Source organism: Adelges cooleyi, unplaced genomic scaffold (assembly GCF_023614345.1).
Source record: "Adelges cooleyi isolate 19-005CV unplaced genomic scaffold, UGA_ACOO_1.1 ACOO_flye_CR_arks_rails_tigmint_CR_PRNA_21, whole genome shotgun sequence".
NCBI lineage: Eukaryota > Metazoa > Arthropoda > Insecta > Hemiptera > Adelgidae > Adelges > Adelges cooleyi.
In genome coordinates this window covers 12,699,389-12,720,011 of record NW_026095871.1, presented here as the reverse complement: position 1 = coordinate 12,720,011, position 20,623 = coordinate 12,699,389, and the positions used below count along the sequence as shown (strand labels likewise).

The 20,623-nt window shown below is 33.9% G+C and overlaps 2 protein-coding genes across 2 annotated transcripts; one reads left to right on the top strand and one right to left on the bottom strand.

Annotated features, from left to right (window-relative positions):
* Positions 1 to 368: 368 nt before the first annotated feature.
* Positions 369 to 13,571, bottom strand: LOC126834446 (homeotic protein labial-like). The gene is made up of 3 exons (XM_050566365.1): positions 13,175 to 13,571; positions 10,564 to 11,362; positions 369 to 1,971 (listed from the first exon to the last, which is right to left on the bottom strand). Exons 1-3 carry the CDS (start codon positions 13,205 to 13,207, stop codon positions 1,544 to 1,546), a joined length of 1,260 nt encoding a protein of 419 aa, XP_050422322.1. The 5' UTR covers positions 13,208 to 13,571; the 3' UTR covers positions 369 to 1,543.
* A 1,531-nt stretch (positions 13,572 to 15,102) lies between these two features.
* On the top strand, positions 15,103 to 20,047 carry LOC126834443 (peroxidase-like). Its single transcript, XM_050566358.1, has 13 exons — positions 15,103 to 15,204; positions 15,559 to 15,731; positions 16,536 to 16,724; positions 17,298 to 17,480; positions 17,547 to 17,713; positions 18,013 to 18,196; positions 18,264 to 18,461; positions 18,664 to 18,796; positions 18,871 to 19,030; positions 19,095 to 19,265; positions 19,345 to 19,543; positions 19,623 to 19,725; positions 19,826 to 20,047. The coding sequence occupies exons 1-13, from the start codon at positions 15,140 to 15,142 to the stop codon at positions 19,911 to 19,913; spliced, it is 2,013 nt and encodes a 670-aa protein (XP_050422315.1). The 5' UTR covers positions 15,103 to 15,139; the 3' UTR covers positions 19,914 to 20,047.
* Positions 20,048 to 20,623: the final 576 nt, after the last annotated feature.

Genomic DNA, 20,623 nt, shown 5'->3' with positions numbered 1-20,623 from the left:
ACTTGGTTAACTTGGTTACTCCTTAATAAATAGGCGGTATCACGGCTTCTTAGGGACCAAAAGCATCGCATAATGAATAAAACAATAATGAAAAAGAACATTAACTAGATGGATTTTTAGCTTTTTCTAACCCCGTTTAAATAAATATGATTTTTTTTTAAGAACAAAATCAGTAATATCATCAGTACTTGCACTAGATAAGAACTAAAAAGTACACATACAAATTTATTTTTTTAAGTTAAATTTATAAACAGCATTAATAACATCTACGAACAAATTGTTATTGTGTTTGATAAATATAATATAACGATAAAATTGTAATTATTTTTTTATTTTTACACACTACATGATATCTATAGGTAATCTATTATTGGTCATCTGTTATTACTATAAATCCAACCTAACCTATATTGTTCACGATAAACAATTGCATAGTCGTAATACCATAGACCTATTGATTTGTCTATAATGAATATTGGTCTAGATTGGGCCATTTACATAATCTGGTGCTGTTAAAATTATGTAACAGATTAACAGAGTGCCTATAATATTTTTTATTACTTAAAATCACAGCAAATCACAATCAAATACAATCTAATTTTTAACTAAATGTAACTATAAAAAATGACAAATTATTTTATTCGACTTCTAGAAATGTTTACATAACAAATATTTTGGAAATAAATTATATATGTACACTAGGCAATAACAAAATCATAGGAACTGTACTAAGGTGCTACTACTTGCATCAATAGTTATTAACACTATTGCGTCGCCAGCCGTCAACATTATATTATAATATTAAATATAATATTTTACAAAGGTTCATACTATTAACTTATCTTGGTAACTTTATTAATTTATATTTTAACTCAAACTTTGCCTTTTGGCTTAAATGCCAGACGGAGAAAATATTTTCATAAAACATAGTCTTCAACATTATAATGAGTTCATCTGGGATTTCCCCCCCCCCTCGCAATACTTTTACTGAAAAAATGTTTAGATGGATCGTTTATTAGAAACATTATCTACTTTTAACTTTAAATTTGTAATTGAACATTTATTTTCGACTATACGTTTGTGTTTATTATTTAAATTTGTTCAAATATAAGTGTTTTTGAAATTGTTATTGGGATTCTTATCAAAATACAATTGTATTTGTTATTTATTATTATTGAAAAATTGATTTTTGATCAATTTGTTTATTAAAAATGTTTTAAATAATTTTGGGATCTTGGAACCATAATTTGGCTTTCATAAGCGGTTCGTTTAATAAATAAGATCTATGATACGAAATAAACTATTTTCTATTACGATATAAAGTTACATTTTATTATTTCCCTACTTTTGCTGACGGCAAGCGGTTGTATGCGTTCTACACGATAACACGTTGTATAACCCGTCTAGTACATCTCTATATCTCGTTCGTCTACAAAGTTTTTATATAAAAGTGCTCAAGATAATAAACTGGACGGGTGATATGCGTTTAACACTAGATAATATTGTAGCAAATATTTTTGACTTATACTAGGGACGTTTGTTTTTAAGCGGTCGGCGAATTGCTTGTGCTGCTAGTACCGCTCGGGTGCACGTCCTGATGGACGACCGGCAGCAGTCCTTCGCGCAGACGTTTTTTCTGTTTCATCCTTCTGTTTTGGAACCATATCTTAACCTGGGTCTCGTTGAGTTGCAGGGCCGAAGCGATTTCTATCCGCCTGGCTCGCGTTAGGTATCGATTGTAGTGAAACTCCTTTTCCAGCTCCGTCAGTTGCTTGTTAGTGAAGTTTGTCCGGCCGGTGTTGTTCATCAGCGAGTCCGCGCTGATCATTCGTGACCGAGTCACCGGCGACTGGTTTAGCATCAGCTGTTGACCGTTTCTAACGTCAATCAAACCTTGGCCCGACATGGTCGTGGTCAGGGTGCCACTGAACGTCGCGTTTATAGTTTGATGATGGTAGTCGGGTTTCAAAGCTAGAAAGAGTAAAAAAAAAAAAACTTTATTACAATTTATTAATCTACACCATTTATTATTACTATAAACTCCGGTGTATCACGTTTTGTTCTATGGAAAACTCTACCATTGCTCACTGGTTTTATTGTCGGAACAGCAAAAGTATTGTAAATATCATAATATATCATATAGGTAGGTGTGTAATCATACCTATATATGAATATTCGTAGTAGGTGGGTTGGTTATTGTGCAAAAATCTATTACTTGACCTCAATCTATACATCAAATATGAAGTAAAATTGTAAGATAGAACTCGATAAACGGAGCTAGCGGTGTATGCACTACACTATTGACTATCAAAATATTAAGATCATCATCAATGTCCAGACTATTGGATTACTATCTCGAGAACGCCGGCTTCGTTACAATACTGGAAACAGCTATCTAGGTACGCGTTGCCACAAAGCGGGAATGGTCAAACCTGCCAAACTGTACACGATTTTTACATTATTCAATTGACTGTCTAGCGAAGCTAACGCTATAACGTCATTAGGCGGTCTTGTAATGCTGGCGAGATTATAAAAATATTCAAGAGCAAAATAAAAAAAAAAATGAAAGACAGAAATAGGTCTATCCTCCTTGTTTGCTTATCAGCTTTGGCCACTTTTAATAACATAATAGCTACCCCTACACATCATAAAAAAAAACATTAAATGCATTTGAGGCGCAACTGTGGTCTTTCTTTGATATTAGAACACGATATAGATTGTATACCACAAGAACTGTTGTGGGAATTGTAATTTGTATATTTACTCACAATCAGACACCCTATTTGATACATTGTTCAAGATAAGTTAAAAGTAAGCTTAGCCGGCGGAAGGGTATGTTACAGTTAAAAAATATTAGCCCCGTGTAGAAATTAAAAAAAATTGTGTACACCCGTCATCAATCTCCTTGAAGTGGTATATTATGTTTGATTTTTAAAATAATGAACTATTTAAACCAAAGACCAAAGTCAACTGGTAAAACGTCAATTTACTGAAAAAGGTCTAACGGCAGAAAAACGAATTGCGTTTGAGAACTCTAATAGGTAAGTATAGTAATCAAAATTATACAATATTCTTTTGTAGTAGGTATTCCACTTTCTTTTTTTTTTTGTAATATAATATGTTTTCATTCCAAATAACATATAAATGAACACAAAATAAAACATTAATCGTATCAAAATATAATAAGAAACTATTAATACGATATTATATTGTAAAATATGTAAAATCGAACATAATATTTTCATAAGGCCAAGACATGGATTCCGAGAAAAATAAAATAATATTATTTTGCAGCATCACCTTAACGAAGACCACCTGGTCATGACGACTAGTCCTACAGGTGACGGGAAGAACTTTATTAATGACCGCCGTATAATGTTTTGACAGGCGATATTTTTATTCACCGCATGTACGAGAGACTTTGGGAAATACATTTAGTTTGGTCTTCCAACCTAACCTGGTTCTCCCGAGGGAATGAATCGTATATAGTCGTCATTCGAGACGGCTATCAGCGCTAGTATGTAATAATATATTAATTGATCGTGGTGACAAATTCTTAGACCTGCGCGACCATCTTTTTTTTTGTTGATAAAATTTCCTGCTAAATAGCGTTCATCAGACAGTACACAACCGAAAAATGAAATCGAAAAAAATGTACCGTACTATTTGCAATATCTATTCGTTAAAAAAACAGGTTAGCACAACGTATTTAAACATCATAACGTATACAATCTCTAATATTATCTACCTATTAGATACAGTAATATATTTTATAAACGTACCCTAATCTTAAAAGTCCTTCGTGAATGTTCATAAATATGTATTTTATTCATAAAGATTGTTAAACGGATTTTTACACCTTATAGAATAATCAATAATATGGTGTAGGTAAATGTATGCGGTGTGTGCAAGCCGCTTGTACTTTGCAGTTGGATCTTGTAAAATATAGTATTCGAGTCCTAAGGCCAAATGTCAAGTAAATACGCACTATACAGTACAGATTGAACGGATTAGAAATTAAGGTGGGTTGCGCAGATACTATACAATACATGAGCGTTGGTTTGCCTTGGATCGTCGAGATTGACAGAAGATTAAGCTAATTTGTATACTAATGCGGTCTCGTTTATTTTTTTTCTATTTGTAATTATTCCCGTACATACAACAGACGCGTGTGAACCAACTTGCTTAAACGTTCGAAAATAATACTTATAATGCAGTGGGTAAAATAATAACTGTACATAGAACTTCAATTATTTGAGGGACCAGTCAAGGTTGGACTGGTCTGGCCACGACCCACTTGGTAATATTATTAAAGTCGACCAGAAGGTTAGAAATGCCGACCCTCGTATTGGCGGCGGCCATATAATTTTACTATAATCTAAATAATGAAGATTTAAGTGAAGATGAAAAATAAAATTCATTTTTTTAAAAAATACTTAATAAATTTAAAATTTAGGAGATTTGCAACATGTTTATTACATAATTTTGTTTTGTTAGAAAAAATGTAATTTAGTTTGCGCACAATAGTTGATGAAGAAATTTCTATCTACCATGTTATAAACTTATTTTTTTAAACTTATTTTTTCTAAATTCCTGATAATTTAATCTATATGAAAAAATGTATGTATATATTAAAATTTTAAAAAAATGGCCATATAGCTTAACTGTTAACAACGGCTGGTTAGGTTAGATTAGGTTAGGTTAACCTACTTAACCTGACTTTAACGGAGCGTCAAGTCTATAAAACAAGACAAGATAATACAATGATAAATAATTATTCAGGCGCTTCTAAATCGTTGTGACAGACGGTGGCGGACGGTAGTATACGTTAGGTATAATGTACATATTATTCGATTAGCCGCTATTATAATATACTTCGGTTCTGGTGCGCTATAAGTATAATATGTTACGTTATAAAATAATGTTTTTCCAAAGCTGTTGGATAGCGCGGTAAGACATGAGGCGCCTATAATTGACGATGACAGTGGAAACGTACATAGGTATCATACTTAGGAAACGCTAGCGTTAATATTTCATGGCATCCGGTTTTCGGGATACGTAAAACCAACCGCACTGTCTTATCTTAGAAACTCAGCGAGTTGACCGGGACAATATATATATATCATAATATGAATGACATATTATTATCGAATGCGCTCACACGATCCCATGACCGTCCTACGTTACAGAAGGCGAGTTTGTAATTTTAATTTCCTTTTTTTTTTTATGCATTTTATTTTCATTTCTCTTTTCCCGAGAAGCCGAGACAAGTTTAACATTATAATGCTCGCGTCAAACATAATATTATAATATTCGTATATTTCTTGGGAACTAGTTTCTTGTCTGATTGGAGTCGCCGCCGCCGTCATATTCGGATCCGTGAATCGCTGTCGACCTATACCTAAGCAGCACTTAGGCGTAGGTACGGTCTCTCTCGCAACGACACATTATAATATTATACCTCATTTGTTTATAATATATTATAATAAATCCCGAAGGACACACACGCGTGTTTTTATAATAACTGTTGTCGTTGACCGACGTCACAATCGTCCATCTGCGACAGCAGTATAATATTATTACATTATATCTGGTAGCCATCACGGCGATTATTCATCACGGTCGGATGCTCCACACACAGTTATCGCCGTAATTCGCTGGTAGCCGCAAAGACGCAAATACTGTAGCCTGGACACTAGCGGTATTGTAAAAAATAAGTATAGACAGGCAAAATCACAGAGGAATAGACCTAAGTACATATTATCAGATCGTCGGAGACAGAAATTGTTAGATACGGTATAAGTGGATCTTTTATGTGGGGTTATAGGTGTTCAAAACTGTCCGTCACAGAATTTAAAACAAGTATTATTACATTACTTTTCTGTAAAAATGTTTTTTTTTTTAAAAACCTTGATAATTTTTGCATCTAATCATAACTAAGTTATGCGAAAGCGCAGTATATCACCCTCAAATTGTATAAGATAAATATTATCATTAAATTGTTTAGTCACGCTGGATGTAAAAATGTATTGCCAGAATCGTTGCAGTACAGCTGTTCGACGGCCGTGCCGTAAAAGGTGTTAAAGTTTCCAACCGCCCGCTTATCTGACTTACAACACCGCTGTGGCTTGTGCTCTCGCGTTTTAACCCAGAGGCGCATAGTATTCAGCAATATCATACTGAACGTGGAACATGAAGTTTATGTAATAAATAATTAGTATCGATTGTCGAATACGGGTTTTAACTAGACAGACTTGCACCGCAATGACTGCTGTCTGGCTGTCAATGCCAAAGTTCGATTAGAGGTATGGCCGATTTGACTACAATCAGATTTCTTAGAATGACCGTAGTTTAAAATATGTTTGTACACCTCACCTTCGCGGGTTGGTAGCCGACTAGTATAGTTAGGGTCCAAAACACGTTGGAAAGGGTAGAGCTTACTACACGCTTAGCGGTCCTCCTCTATTTATTTTTTTTCAAAATTAATACCACTAGTACGATACCGGTTCGCGTGACTTATAGGTCTCTAATGCTAACACTTACACCCGTGTGTGCATTTAAAACAGCAACGAAGCGACGCCTAGCAAGTCTGGCAGCGTAATGCTCTTGTATGTTTATGTAAGTGTATAATATTACACGTGCACCCGACAGCTCTGACCACCAGGACTGCCGCCCGTCAGATGAACCGAACCGATAAGACCAAGTCGGGGTGCGCACACACCATTCGACCACCAGAGTCAGGCTAATGTTCGAAATAAGTCCATTTGTCTGTCAAGTCGCAGTACACGCGTATAACACATTATAATATACTGTGCATTAATATTAAAAATATTCACACGAGCCAGTGTGGATGTTGTTGTTACCTAACCTAACGCTATACACATTAATATGCCTAATAACAATTGATAACTACTAACTACCACCGTCGACCGAGGCAGTCACCCGGGGCGGTCAGTAGTCTATATAGAGTGTTGACTACTGTGGGCACCTAACCTTTTGGCGTTTTCATCATTTCGGGCGTTAAACGGTTCTGGGAAACGAATACAAATATTACATCGTACTTAGTTTAGATTTAGAGAGCAAGTACGTTTGCGGGTTGGACGACTCTTAGGTTTTAAAATAAATTAGACATATTGTATAAGTTGTATGTCTTTAAAAATGCTCATAGTAATTTTATTTTTTTAACAGTTTCTTTCAGAGTTTTAAAACTCTGTTAAACTGTTAACTGCATAACAAAATGTTTCAAAATGTTAGTTATTTCAAAAATATATTAAAAAGAGTTTAAAATTAATTAAAAAACAATTACTATTATAACAATAATTATTTGATCAATGGGCAATATCAGTTACAATATAGCACTAAATTAGTAAGATTCAAAATACTGAACTAATCGTAATATCGTAGTCTTCCTCGTTTTTATTGTATTAAAACAGTGATTTTTTAGTTTTTAAGTACATGTTATCATGGAAATTGTTTTTGTTGTATAGCTTTTTCGGGCTCTAACTATTTAAAATTACACTATTTACACACACTTTTGATTAATTGTGAATTTTTAGTGTAATCGTTTACATAATATTATATTATACATTCTATAGTTCTATCCCGTTCGGTGAGATTGCGTTTGTTTGGCTAAAAACGCTTGACTGTCGGTTACCGGATCGCTGTTTACCCCACCACCTCAGGGTGATTTCAAAACGTCTTGTTTGTGTATATTATGCAAGTCAATTTGGTTAATGGTATATGATAAAAATCGAGGGTCTCGATATCGGGGTGTCGACTCGAGTTTCCAACAGCAGCTGTAATTTCGCTTTACTTATCACCCTTTTACCTATTGATAGGTATAATATGCAATAGCGCTGGGGTGCAAGGTCTATTTAAACAGACACTACCCTTGCCATCTAAACTTTTGACCGATTAAGACTGTAAAAATAATCTTTATAATTGGTTATCGACAGGTCAAAACAAACGCTTGATAAAGTATTTAAATAAAACTAACAGCTCTGGAATATTTTACTTATTTAACCTTGGCAGATCAGTCAGTCTACTCAAGTGGGAGTACCGCAAGATGTGCATAAGTATAAATACTTCAAAACACTATTGTATATAATAACAAAAATGTTATAATAAATAAAAACTACAAAATAGCAATTATTTCTTGAGAAATTTAGTGTTTCAAATCTATCACTCTGTATATTATCGCTTATAAGAGTATGATAAAAAAATAACAATAGTTAACTAAATTAAACGACGCGCTTTCACACGTGTTCTAATAGGAAACTTCAAATTTAACCGTTATTACAAAATAGTAAATGCTCCACTTTTTATTTTTTAAAGTTTAACTTAACAAAATAAAAGTATATCTTAAAAAAATGTATTCATTCTTAAACTTGTGTTTTAATTTTTTTTTCATAACTATGACTATATGTGAACTTTTAAAATAAAAATTGTATTAAAGTTGTTACTATTTTTAAAATAATTGGTCCATATTTTTTTGTTTATAAGTATCATAAGTGTCATAAGTAAATCAGTGTCACCGTCGACTAAAAACTTTTTTGTATAAATCTCAAAATATGTTAAATTTGTAAAAATACAATTTTATGTACATTTTTTCTTTAAAAATGCTTTGAAGCGGTTATGCGAAGACCGGTAACCTCTGTGTTGGCTCTTTTTCTATTTTTTAAAAAAATTTTATTGACCATGTGATTAATTTAACTTTATAGTTTAGGTCGGCTACAAAAAATATAAGTTCGTTTTTATTGTGGTACATCGAAAAAATATATATTTGATTGCGTTTCCTGGTCGACGGTTGGTTAGCGTTTTTCGGAGGGCGCAGGGCTTATGTATATGTATAGATTTATAATATTTTTTTTTTTTGTAAATCCGTTTTTAGTTTTACCAAAGACTCGTGCGACGCCGATTTGCGTGACTTACGTTCTGTGCGTATGTGTTTCATGTTATAACAGCAATATTGTGCTGCTAGCGAAATGCTCTTGTATTTTACTTATGTGTAAGTATATATGTGTATAGTATTTATGTGTAGAATATATACATATAATATCAGCGTGTACACCTGACAGCTCTGGGGCCACCAGCAATGACGCCTGTCAGATGGATCTGACCGATAACGTACACACACATAAGTCGACCACACGAACGAGACTAATGCTCGAAATGTTACCATTTGTCTGTAGTGTTTTAAAAATTCACACGAATCAATTTTTTTTTTTAAGTCGTCGCATAATATGTTTAGTATACTATGTAGTATTATACACTAGTTAATACCGTTATCAGACGGACGCCCATAAAAAAAGCTTCTGGTCTTCCCGGTCGTTCCGACGATTTTGAATATACATATATTATGCCCCGTTAATATAAAACCCCAAATTGGACATTTCCTAGGAAAAATTAAAACCCGTAATAGGTTCTTTACCAGAATTTCAACATCGGTTGCTCTTATTCTTGGACATAAAACACAAAAGATCATGGAACGTAATACCAAATCAATGATTAACAAACATTAAAAACGTGATTACCGATTGCCTTCAATAGAGAGTGCATGGAAAACCTATAAAAGAGTAAAAACTAATAAGTATGTCAAAACAAATGCACACGATTGGTTAACTATTACTGTATCGTCTATGTACGGTCATTTACATAAAAATAATCATAATCTATCCCGTTCGGTTGGACTGAGTTTGTTCGGTTAAAAGCCCTTCGCTGACGGTTATCGGATAGGCTACGCAGTGTTCGTTTTGTTTGTGGATATTATGCAAGCCGACGAGCCATCCGCAGTCAATTTGGTTAATGGTATATGATAAAAGTCGACGGTCTCGTTTTCGGGGTGTCGACTCGAGTTTCCAACTGGATGACAGCAGCCGTCAAGTCATGGTTATACCTACCTATATTATACATCATTACCGTTGGGGTGTGCAAGGTCTGTTTGAATAATGTCGGACAGTCACACCGAGTCAGGGCTTATAGGGATGAAAGCGGCGCCGACATGGCTTACTGTCGAATAAATAGATTCCTGAATATGTTTTCAAGTATAGATATTAGAAAAAAATTGATTCAGCTGAAGAAATATTAGCATGGCGATCGTGGCTGTCTAAATCTTGTCTTCCATACGTAAAGAAATAATAACTAAAACGGTTAAAAAATATTTTTTTTTTTACTTTTAATAAGTTTATGTCGGTATTTAGACATTTTTTTTAGGTTGTTTTGTAGATAAATCTAAAGTTGTGATGTATCATCCTTGTATTTTATGAACACCTCTACCTCAGTCAAGTTTAAACAACTATTCAAATCGGTGATCCACAATTATTTCTGCGTCAACACTACAACACCAGACATGGTATACAATTTAGTGAACTTTTATTAATTTTGGGCCGAGAGCGGAGTAGTAATAATAATATAATAATTAAGAATGTAATAATAATAATTAAGGTACACTAATCACTATCAGCATTAACACCTAAATGGACTTAAGAGTATAGACAGTAATCAGAGCACATATTTTTGAATGCGAATGTGATAAAAAAACAAAAATTACTCAAATTTACTCACCAGCTGGTTTGGGAACGTTTCGCTTCACTTGCATCCACTTATAAGTGGGCACTACGGTCGGCGCGGCCGAATCGTGCTTTTGCTGGTGTCGCTGATTTTGAGAACCTCCGTTTTGCATACAATTGCGTTGTTGGAGATGTTGTTGCTGTACTGCGTATAGGGGTTGTTCTAGCTGGTGTTGATGGTAAGCGGTTGCCTCGTGGTAAGACGACGGACTTTGGTCTTGGGTGCCGTAACACCGGGGGACGCTTTCTCGCTTGACCCGCTGACACCGACCGTCCGCCATCGGCAATTGCTCGCGTAGGTAAAAGTGGTGACGCGGGTGATGGTTCAAGTGCATATCGAAGAACGCGTCGTCCACGGACTTGTCGCAGTTAGGTTCGGCGTCGTCCCGGCCGTAACCCGCACCGCCGTACGTACCGTAGTCGTGTCCGTTATCGTCTTCGTCGCCGCGGTCACCGTTGTCGCAGTCCAGGTTCGTGTAGCTCAAGCCTTCGGACGACGTGACGATAACGTCCGCCTTGGTAGCCGCATCGGCTTGACGGTACGTCCCGTCGGCGGACGGCAGCTGCGGCTGAGTCGCATCTGAGTCCCCATAGCACAACGTCCTGTAATCAGCGGCCGCCGTGGACACCATATTTTTCTGGTAACAGCACTCGGCGTATGCTGAAGTCTCCAGTGGCGGACGGGCCATGCACTGCGAGTCGTATTCCAGTCCACCGTAGTAATCATCGCCCGGCGCATGAGAGTAAACGTTACCGGTACACGTGTTATCGTTGTGCATTCCCATGTTAGATGTCTGCATAATAACACAATATATACAAACCAATTAGAATGTTAACTAAAGAATAAGCGAAATTGCCTTGCGTCAAGTTTAAAAAATATAAGTATTAACTTATAAGTTCATGGTTAGGTTATAAAAAAAAAACGGTTATCCCGCAATTTAGATTAATTGACTTTTACTACAACAAATTTTTCTCCCAATTAAAGTACATTTTTTCACCATACTACTATTAGTTGAATGTTGTATTTATTAATTGATTTATAAGACATGATACATTTTTGAGAATACGATAAAAATTACTACACTACATAATTTTTGTTGAAAATCAACTTGCACGAAGTAGATGTTACCAATCAACCGTGGTCAGATTTTGTCATCCCTTTATTTTGAATATACTAGCATTGAACTACAAGGGTCAAGGAACAGCTTGTGTTAATGTGTGCATAGACGTATGACAAGAATCGGTAAATAAAACGTTCATCGCTTACAAAGACTTAAACGCTTGTCTAACTAAAATAATGTCCATCAGTGACAGACTCAAGGAAATTACCTCTGTCCATATTTTATTGAGATCTAGAAACTAAACAATGCTTTTAGGTTTATACTATGTTCTTTGAACCTAACCCCAGTATTTCGTTTTGTCTAATCTAGTACCTAACCTAGTACCTAACATTTATCACATTCTTCACATTGTATTTTATAAATTTCCGGTTTTTTCTCTTTCCCTTCTTGCCGTAAGCGCTGATGATGAACCATTTTTAAATATTATATTTCTATTTTCAAAGTTAGTAGCGATATTTCTTTATGTAAGATCGGATATAATCTAAAATAGGAGCGGGGTTACAGGTCTATAGGAATTATTACAACTGAAAGTGATAAAATCACTTTCAAATAAACTCATTCTATGTAAATATTTAGACTATTGAAACAAAAGTATTGTATTGAAAATAATGTGCTTAAAATTGTATGTAAAGTATTATGGATGTTACGATTAGGGTGATCTATTGTAGTTTAGGGCTGTGCTTTTATTGTAGAACTCACACCTACAATTAAATTTTTAGTAATAGGATAGATACGATTAGAGTTCATTGTCTATCTATTATAATTTATTGACGTTGTTACCCATAATCAACGTTATAAAAAATATAATTTAACTACTTTTCAAGTACCTTATACCAATTGACTGTTGATTCACTCACACATAGTAACTTAGAAATGTATTACGGTCAAAGTGTAATTTTCTCACTAGGTACACCTAAAAAAGCGAAATAAAGAAAACGGATTTTTACATGTTTTATTGTAAACGTTTGTCGATAGTACTTAACCTTAAGAATATTCTACATAGATTTGGAACCAATTCATTTATTTTCAAAAAAAGTTGAAGAGCGCTGTAGTTTTAAGTTGAAAATTGTGTGTATATTTGTTGGATTTTTTCCTCGATTTTGAAGGGAAATTGAAAGGGTTTTTTTTAAATTTCTGCTCCAATAAAATTCCTTTTAGGTACGATTTCTTATATTATATAAGATTGCTACGTGAAGAAATCGGTTCAGCGGTTTAGAAGACGTCGTGGGTCCAGATAGAAAAATAAAAACAAATCATTGTCAAAACAATACTGTCTCAGCTACGCATCGAAGCCAAAAAATATACACACAACGAGTAATGTCTCGAAAATGTTGAAAATTCAATAAAGTATCTCTAGCGATAATTTTGCTGTCAAATGCCAATGATAATATCTAGAATCATTCCCATAAGTTTGAAGTTCAAATTTTAGACTATGACATGATAATATGTCCGTCTAGGCATTATGTGAGCAAATGAATAGCTTACTTGATAGAACGTAGGTCTGCTCATCGATAACATCACTTTTATTCCTTGTGGTGCACACGGTGTAATTAACCTCCTAGATAGACTACAGTGATGCAAACAGCCGTACGATAATTATAAAATAAAATCACTTATTCCGGTCACTTATAATCGGCGATTGGCTCGGTCACAAGTGCGACGATACGCCGAAAACGGGTCACGATACCAAAAGAAAATATTCTGTTTACCGGTTGTTGGACCAATTTGAAATAATAAAAACACCGGTGGAAATATGCGTTAAGACATGCACGCGAGCGGCGATCACTACTGTCGTTGTGCTCGGACGCCTGCCGAATTTTTATCGATTTAAACGCGTTTTGGATGGGTGATTTAAACGATTAACCATCGTTTTTATATAAAATTAAACGACAATATAATTAAAAAAAAAATTACAAACTTAAATGACGGAGCCGCTCGTGCCAACTGGTTGCGTCCCATGCGACTGTCAAGGCGCGTGGCCGTGCACTGGTCGTGTGGGTCCGCTTGAACGGTGGCGGCGACCGTGGCGACTAGATTGTAAACATGACGTTCAAAAACCAATGACGTACTTACCCATAAATATATTCTTCGGAGGATTGCAAAAAAAAAAAATAAATAAATAACACAATAATAAAGAAAATTAATTGTTACGACGTAGCATTGATACGTGGTCGTGTCTGGGGTGTTGATAGAAAAATAGTGACAAGTGGAAAAATATGAAAAGATAGAGAGAGGATTTGGCTAACTGACCTCACATTTGCATGGGTTAAGGTGCAAGAAACAAAACGGGAGTTATTATATTGTGTGTAAATCCTATCAAGAAAGTTTTGAGCTTAATTAAATACGTTATGCGCTGTATTCAACATCTATTTTACACATACACAATGCATATTTGTAAAATATATAGGTTTTTAAAATACCGACAATATAATAAAAATATTTTTTTTTATACAAATTTTAATTTTTTATGTAGTGTATAAAAAAATTAAAAGTAATATATTTTCATAATATCTTTTATACTTATTTAATAAACCGAAAGATTAAATTAAAAACAATCGAAAATCGTCGTATTGTTTTAAAACCCAAAGAGTGAAATAAACGGTTTAATGAATTTCTTAATACTTTTGAATACAGATATTAAATGTCGCTGTAAACATCGCAACGCGACCACCAACGACATTTTTTAAGACTCGGCTGCTAGGGGAATAAATTCATGTTAATTTGGTTGTATTTTTGCGTATAAGAAGGAGAAAATCATTATATACCGAATGTGTTTAAAATATGTATAAAACGGGCACTCGTGTCATAGGCTTACTAAGATTTAAATTAATGATTTTAAAACTATTAACATAACTGTTATATTATTATTATAAGTATACGTTTTAAGAATGAACGTTGTGGCATTTATTACAGATGCAATGTTATAATTTTTAATTTGTGTATTGTTGCTAAGTTAGTTCGACTTAATTATTACAAAAAAAAAAAGGAAAGAACATTATAATATTATAACACAATATACACTAGCAGGTTAGGGTGGAGGGTGAAAGGGCGATCGCCATTAGGGCCTCAGATGTTTTGGGCCTCTAGAGCTCGTTAAATCCATTATTTCTATTTAAATTACCCGAGAAGGCTAATTTTTATGTAAGTAATGAGCCAAATTGTCCAATCAACTGGGCCGATAATTTACCGCACTGATTGTTGTATGAATGTATTTTTTTTAATACTACTTTTATTTATCACTACTTGTAGTTAAACTTAATACAGAACAGCGAATGATATATTATATACTGAGGTGCCATCTGTCTTTTAACATAATCAAGAATCGATTTGGAAACAAACTATCGAGTCTTCACAAACACAATCTATCGATAGTAACCATCTCTTGGAGTATTATCGGTACTGGGCGACACCTGTTCTTTAGTCTGTGATCAGTTTTTCTCTACCATTGTTATGGCTATATTAAAAAGAATTAAAGATATACCTATGTATAGGCAATTCCAAAATGGAGAAACGACGTAAATATCTTATTATATTAAATAAACATTTTAATTAAAATTACAATTTTTTTATAATTTGTTATGTTAATTAACAATTTATTATTATTTTAACATTTCTGGTGGTTTAATTGTGATCAATCGGGGCAAATGTAAATTCAAGTAAATTTACAATTTCTATTTAACAGTTTTTAATTTAAATTGAACACTTTAAATCGTGAAATAATTGTATAAATGTACTACAAAATTAAATAAAACAAGCATAAACATTGTTGGTATTTTTCTATAAAAAAAAAATTTATTGAATTTATAATTGCCACATTTTTTACAACTACCCATCTTGTTACTAATTCTGAAAATACATTTTTTTTTTAGGAATTTGCTTTCTAATGGTAGCCAATTTAAAAACAGAGCCACATGGCTGGCTCACAGGTATTGGTTTGCGATCATATTAACCATTTTCGGACTAATATTTATTAGCATAATGTTCTATGCCGTTGATTTGATAATGGATGAATTTAGTTACACTAGTCCCTATGAAAAGGTAGGTTATAAAATAATATTTTTAAATAAATTACCGTTAAGCTAAGAAAGTACTTTATTTGGAGTTTATTAAATTGTTTGTTTTCTGAACTTAACATAATATTTTTATATAAATTAAATAATGAAAATCAAAATGAAAATGTTCACATTGATTTATACATTTATTTAATTTGGATCTCTCAAAATTGTTTAATCAATTATATATTTATCTTCGGGTTTCCAAACAAAGTAATGTATTATTTGTGAACAAGTGCGGTGAAATTTTAGTTGCATTTTATTAATTTATAATAAAAAGTATATATTCGATAAATTGGCATACTCTTGAGTTTTAGTTAGTTGTGCGTTATAACATTTTTGTATTTTAATAAAAATAATTCGAATAATATGAGTAAGAACTGAGTTTTGATATTTGCATATATAACTTTAATATTTAAAATGCTAAATGTACTATAACGCTATTAAACCAGTAGAACCTGTTTTATACGCGCTGCTACACGATACTTTTACACAAAATTACATAATACATGTATTTTGTCCGTGAAAACTGTAAGTTGAAGATGAGCCAAAATGATATGTATAATATATTACAGTAAAATAATTGTTAAATTCGATTATAGTCTCAAATAATTTTTTTTAAAACAATCGATACTATCATAAGAAACATAATCAAGACAAAAACTTGTCGAACATTCGTGTATATCGATGGTATAGCCAAACGCCTTTTATTGCTGAGCTCTATGCCGTCTGCTAATTAATGTTGCTTTTATAATATGATTAATAATTTTTATTGACACTTTCAAAACAGGTAGAATCATCTGATCTCAACAATTTTACTTTGCCAAACAACGATTTTTTCGACGAATGCGCACTGGCGGTTTCTTGCAATCCTAACGACACATACAGAAGTAGCAACGGCACCTGCAACAATTTGATAAATCCGAATTTGGGATCGTCGAAAACTCCATTTTTGAGATTCGACGACGTGTACTACAGCGACGGTAAACCCCTTAACTCATATTTTGAAATATATTTATATTTTCCAGAGATCAACCTTCTGAAAGTTTTCCTGAAAGATGTGTTACTTTTCGAGGAAACAAAGTTTCTTTTTTAAAATATATTCATAAAATATTCAACTAATTAAACAAATTGAAATCCTTTCTTTTTAAAAAATTAGAAAAAACTTTGTTTTAATCATATTAAAATTTGTTTAAAAAATTTGAGTCCATCATAATGTGGGGACACACTGTATATATACTTGTGTACATTACAAACATAGTATATTTTTTTCTGTTAACTACAAAACGTTTTTTCTAGTTCTACTAAAACATTTCTGTTTAAAATTATAAATCCATTTGTTAAATATTTCCGGGAAATGCAGTTCTCCCCTAGTGCTTTTCAGAAAATTATTTTAGTTTCCAAAACATTCAGATCATATTTTTACTTCAAACTAATCGCTGCAGGGGTGAAATGCTGGGAGAGGGTAATCAATATTAATTCTAGACTCTGTTAACTATACCGTACAGTGTATACTATGTTCATATATTGTTACTTTTGTATTGCGGACAAACTAGGTGCATCCAAGTTAAGACTGTCGACGAACGGTAAACCTTTGCCCAGCGCTCGTGAACTTCAAGTACGTTTGTTTATGAACAGGCAGTCAAACATACGCAGTAAATACAATCAATTGTTAATGCAATGGGGACAATTTGTGGCTAACGACGTCTCCGGTTTAGCTATCGATATTAATATGGAAGGTATAGTCAGTTTAAATATATTATGCTTGTCCGTTTTAAGTGGATTATATTTTTGTCGTTCTGTAGATTGTTGTGGACTAAAAAACGATTCGTGGATACCCAGAGCTTGCGAAGCTGTGATTGAAATACCGGCTGACGATCCGGTGTTTTCTATAAACAAACAAACCTGTATGACTTTTACCCGAGCCTTGACTTCGGCCAATTATAGCTGCTCGATGAAATCGTCGTCTTTTGTGAGTAACTACAAAAACAATAGATTATTCGACATATTAGTTGAGTTCAATTCAAGCGTCTTTTTTTTAAAGAGTTTAACTTACATAAGGTGTTTTCATGAATCAAGAGACGCTATATTTTCTGCAAGTATATTATCTTCTTTGGGGTAAACAAATTGTTCGAAATTTAAGTCGTCAACGTTCCCCTAGCTTATTTCAGTTGACTTCTACATGAATTGAACACATTGACTCATTCGCTATAGGAAATTCTATTTTTATCAAAATAAACGCTGTCTTATTATTTTACACGTTTAATACAGATAAACGAAGCAACACACTATCTGGATGGTTCTAATGTATACGGCTCTGATCATAAAACTGCATCAAACTTAAGGTCCTTCAACGGCGGTACGTTGAGGATTAACATTGGGAAAAACGGTCAAGCGTTCTGTCCACATACGACAAGTAAATCATCCGGTCAAAACAATTTTCAGTACGTTTCTGGTAAGATTTACACATACAAACATTAGCCGTTGGGCTGTACGATTATGTAATATTCGATTAATCATAGGCGATGCGCGAGTGAACTTAAATTTGGGACTCGCACTTTTCCATAACATGTTTCTGAGATTTCATAACTACGTCGCGTTCCAGTTCAGAGGTCTGAATTCAAATTGGACGGATGAAAAGCTATATCAAGAAACCCGAAGATTCGTCATCGCTACCATACAGCACATCACCTATACACAATTTTTACCAACCATTCTAGGTACCAATATTGGTTTATCTACCACTGGCTGTATAGTATACAACATATTCTACGTTTACTACCATTTTCTACTCAAAATATTGAAATTTCTCTACTCTGTTTATCGCTTGCCTTTAAAGTATAACGGGTTCTACTTCTAAAAAAATTCTATTTTACCTAACATTTCCTTGAGTTTACAATATAGTGTCCAATTCACTCGTAGGTAATAAATACACGAACGAGAAAATTATGTCCAACGATGAAGCGTACGATTCTCGCGTGAATCCATCGACCACACAAGAGTTTTCATCCGGAGCATTTCGGGTACTGCACAATATCGTGCCGGCTAGACACAAGTGAGATTTAACCGAACTTCCAATACCGTCTGAAGCAAAATGTCAAATTTTATCTTTACGTTGTTTAAGCATAGTTTCATAAATTTAAACCACACAACCGTACAATCAGTAGACATTACCGACTGGATGGAACGACCTGTCCCGACAATAGAAAGCAATTCGAATTTCGATAACTTGTTGAGGGGAATGCTGGAAACCGAGACCCGCATCAGTCAACCGTCGTACAATTTACCAGTAACATACAACCTGTGTACGAAAAATTGCGTACAGTGTTTCTATTTGTATTGTGACATTACAGTTGTCAAATCTCATGTTCCACCGAAACGGACCCCTCGGCGTTGATCTTTTGTCCTATGACATTCAAAGGGGTCGAGACACGGGTCTGCCACCGTACAACAAGATCAGAGCGAAATGCGGACTGTCCCCGGCTAAGTCTTTCGACGATTTGGCTGACGTTATGTCGCTGGACGTTAGTGTACATTTTGTTAACCGAAATAAAATAGACAGTTTTATCGTGGTTTCCAACATTGTTATTTGTTTGTACTCAGGATGTTCGGGATTTGAAAAACGTTTACTCGTCAGTTGACGACGTAGACTTCCTCGTGGGAGCCCTGTTGGAGACACCGGACACCGACGCTGTTGTTGGGAATACTACAAGATGTATTATTGGCGATTTCTTTCACAGAATACGAGTCGGCGATCGTTTTTTCTACGACAACCTCGACCAGTCTGGAAGTTTCACCGACAGTTGGTTTTTTATTGACACTCACAAAACTAGTCGTATACTCGGAGCTAATATTAATATAATTATTATGATTGTGTTTAGGTCAACTCGAAGTACTCAAGTCAATTGATCTTGGTCACGTTATTTGCGCCACGTCCGCTGTGGATCATTTACAATGGAATATTTTTACCTATGTCGACAACGGGTGAGATCTTAATCTAGACAAATGTTACACTGATACATTTTTTAACTTAATCGTGTAAAAAACAAACAAAACCACTATTTTAACGAATACTTGCGTGCAGGTGGTTTTCTCCGATGAAATGGACCTGTAACGAAAGGTACACTATAGACTTTCATCCTTGGATCGAAGATCACGAGTTCAACGAGTAAAAACACTATAATTACTATCGATTTCATAATAAATTATTACTGTGTATAAAATATAAATATAAACCGTTTTGTTCGTGATATTAACCAATTGTTTTATGTACAACTATTTAATAATAATAATGAACTCAAATGTATTATTGATTGATTTATTTATTTATTTATTAAATGTATATTATGTACAGTAATATTGTACATAATACACTACATGTACATACCCTACATAAAACCCCTTCCACCTTGATATTTTAGTATTTTTTTAATTACTAAAAATAAAAAGTATTTTCTAATCGTAGGTATTGCAATACCATTTTTTTTTTTTGGTTTTTTGTTTACATGAAATTTTGTTTTTACAATATATATATATATATAAGAGGTGAATTACAAGAAAATAATTAAATTACAAAACCAGTCTCAAAGATAAAAGAGATAACACAGCTAATTACAGAAACATTGTTGGTTGATAAGATGGAAGTTAAGGTGGGATGAATATTATGGGTGTGTAGAATAAGGGTGTTGGGTGAGGGAGGGACAGTTGCAAATGGCTTCTTCGGTATGAAGAGTACAGAGATTAAGGGATAATTTAAAAGCGTGAGCAGGAAGTAAGGAATGGCCAAATCTTAAACGGTAGAAATGAACAATCGCACTACGTGCAAAATAAGATTGTTGAACCATGGCTCGCGGGGACAATGAGTTTATATTTATTGGCAAAG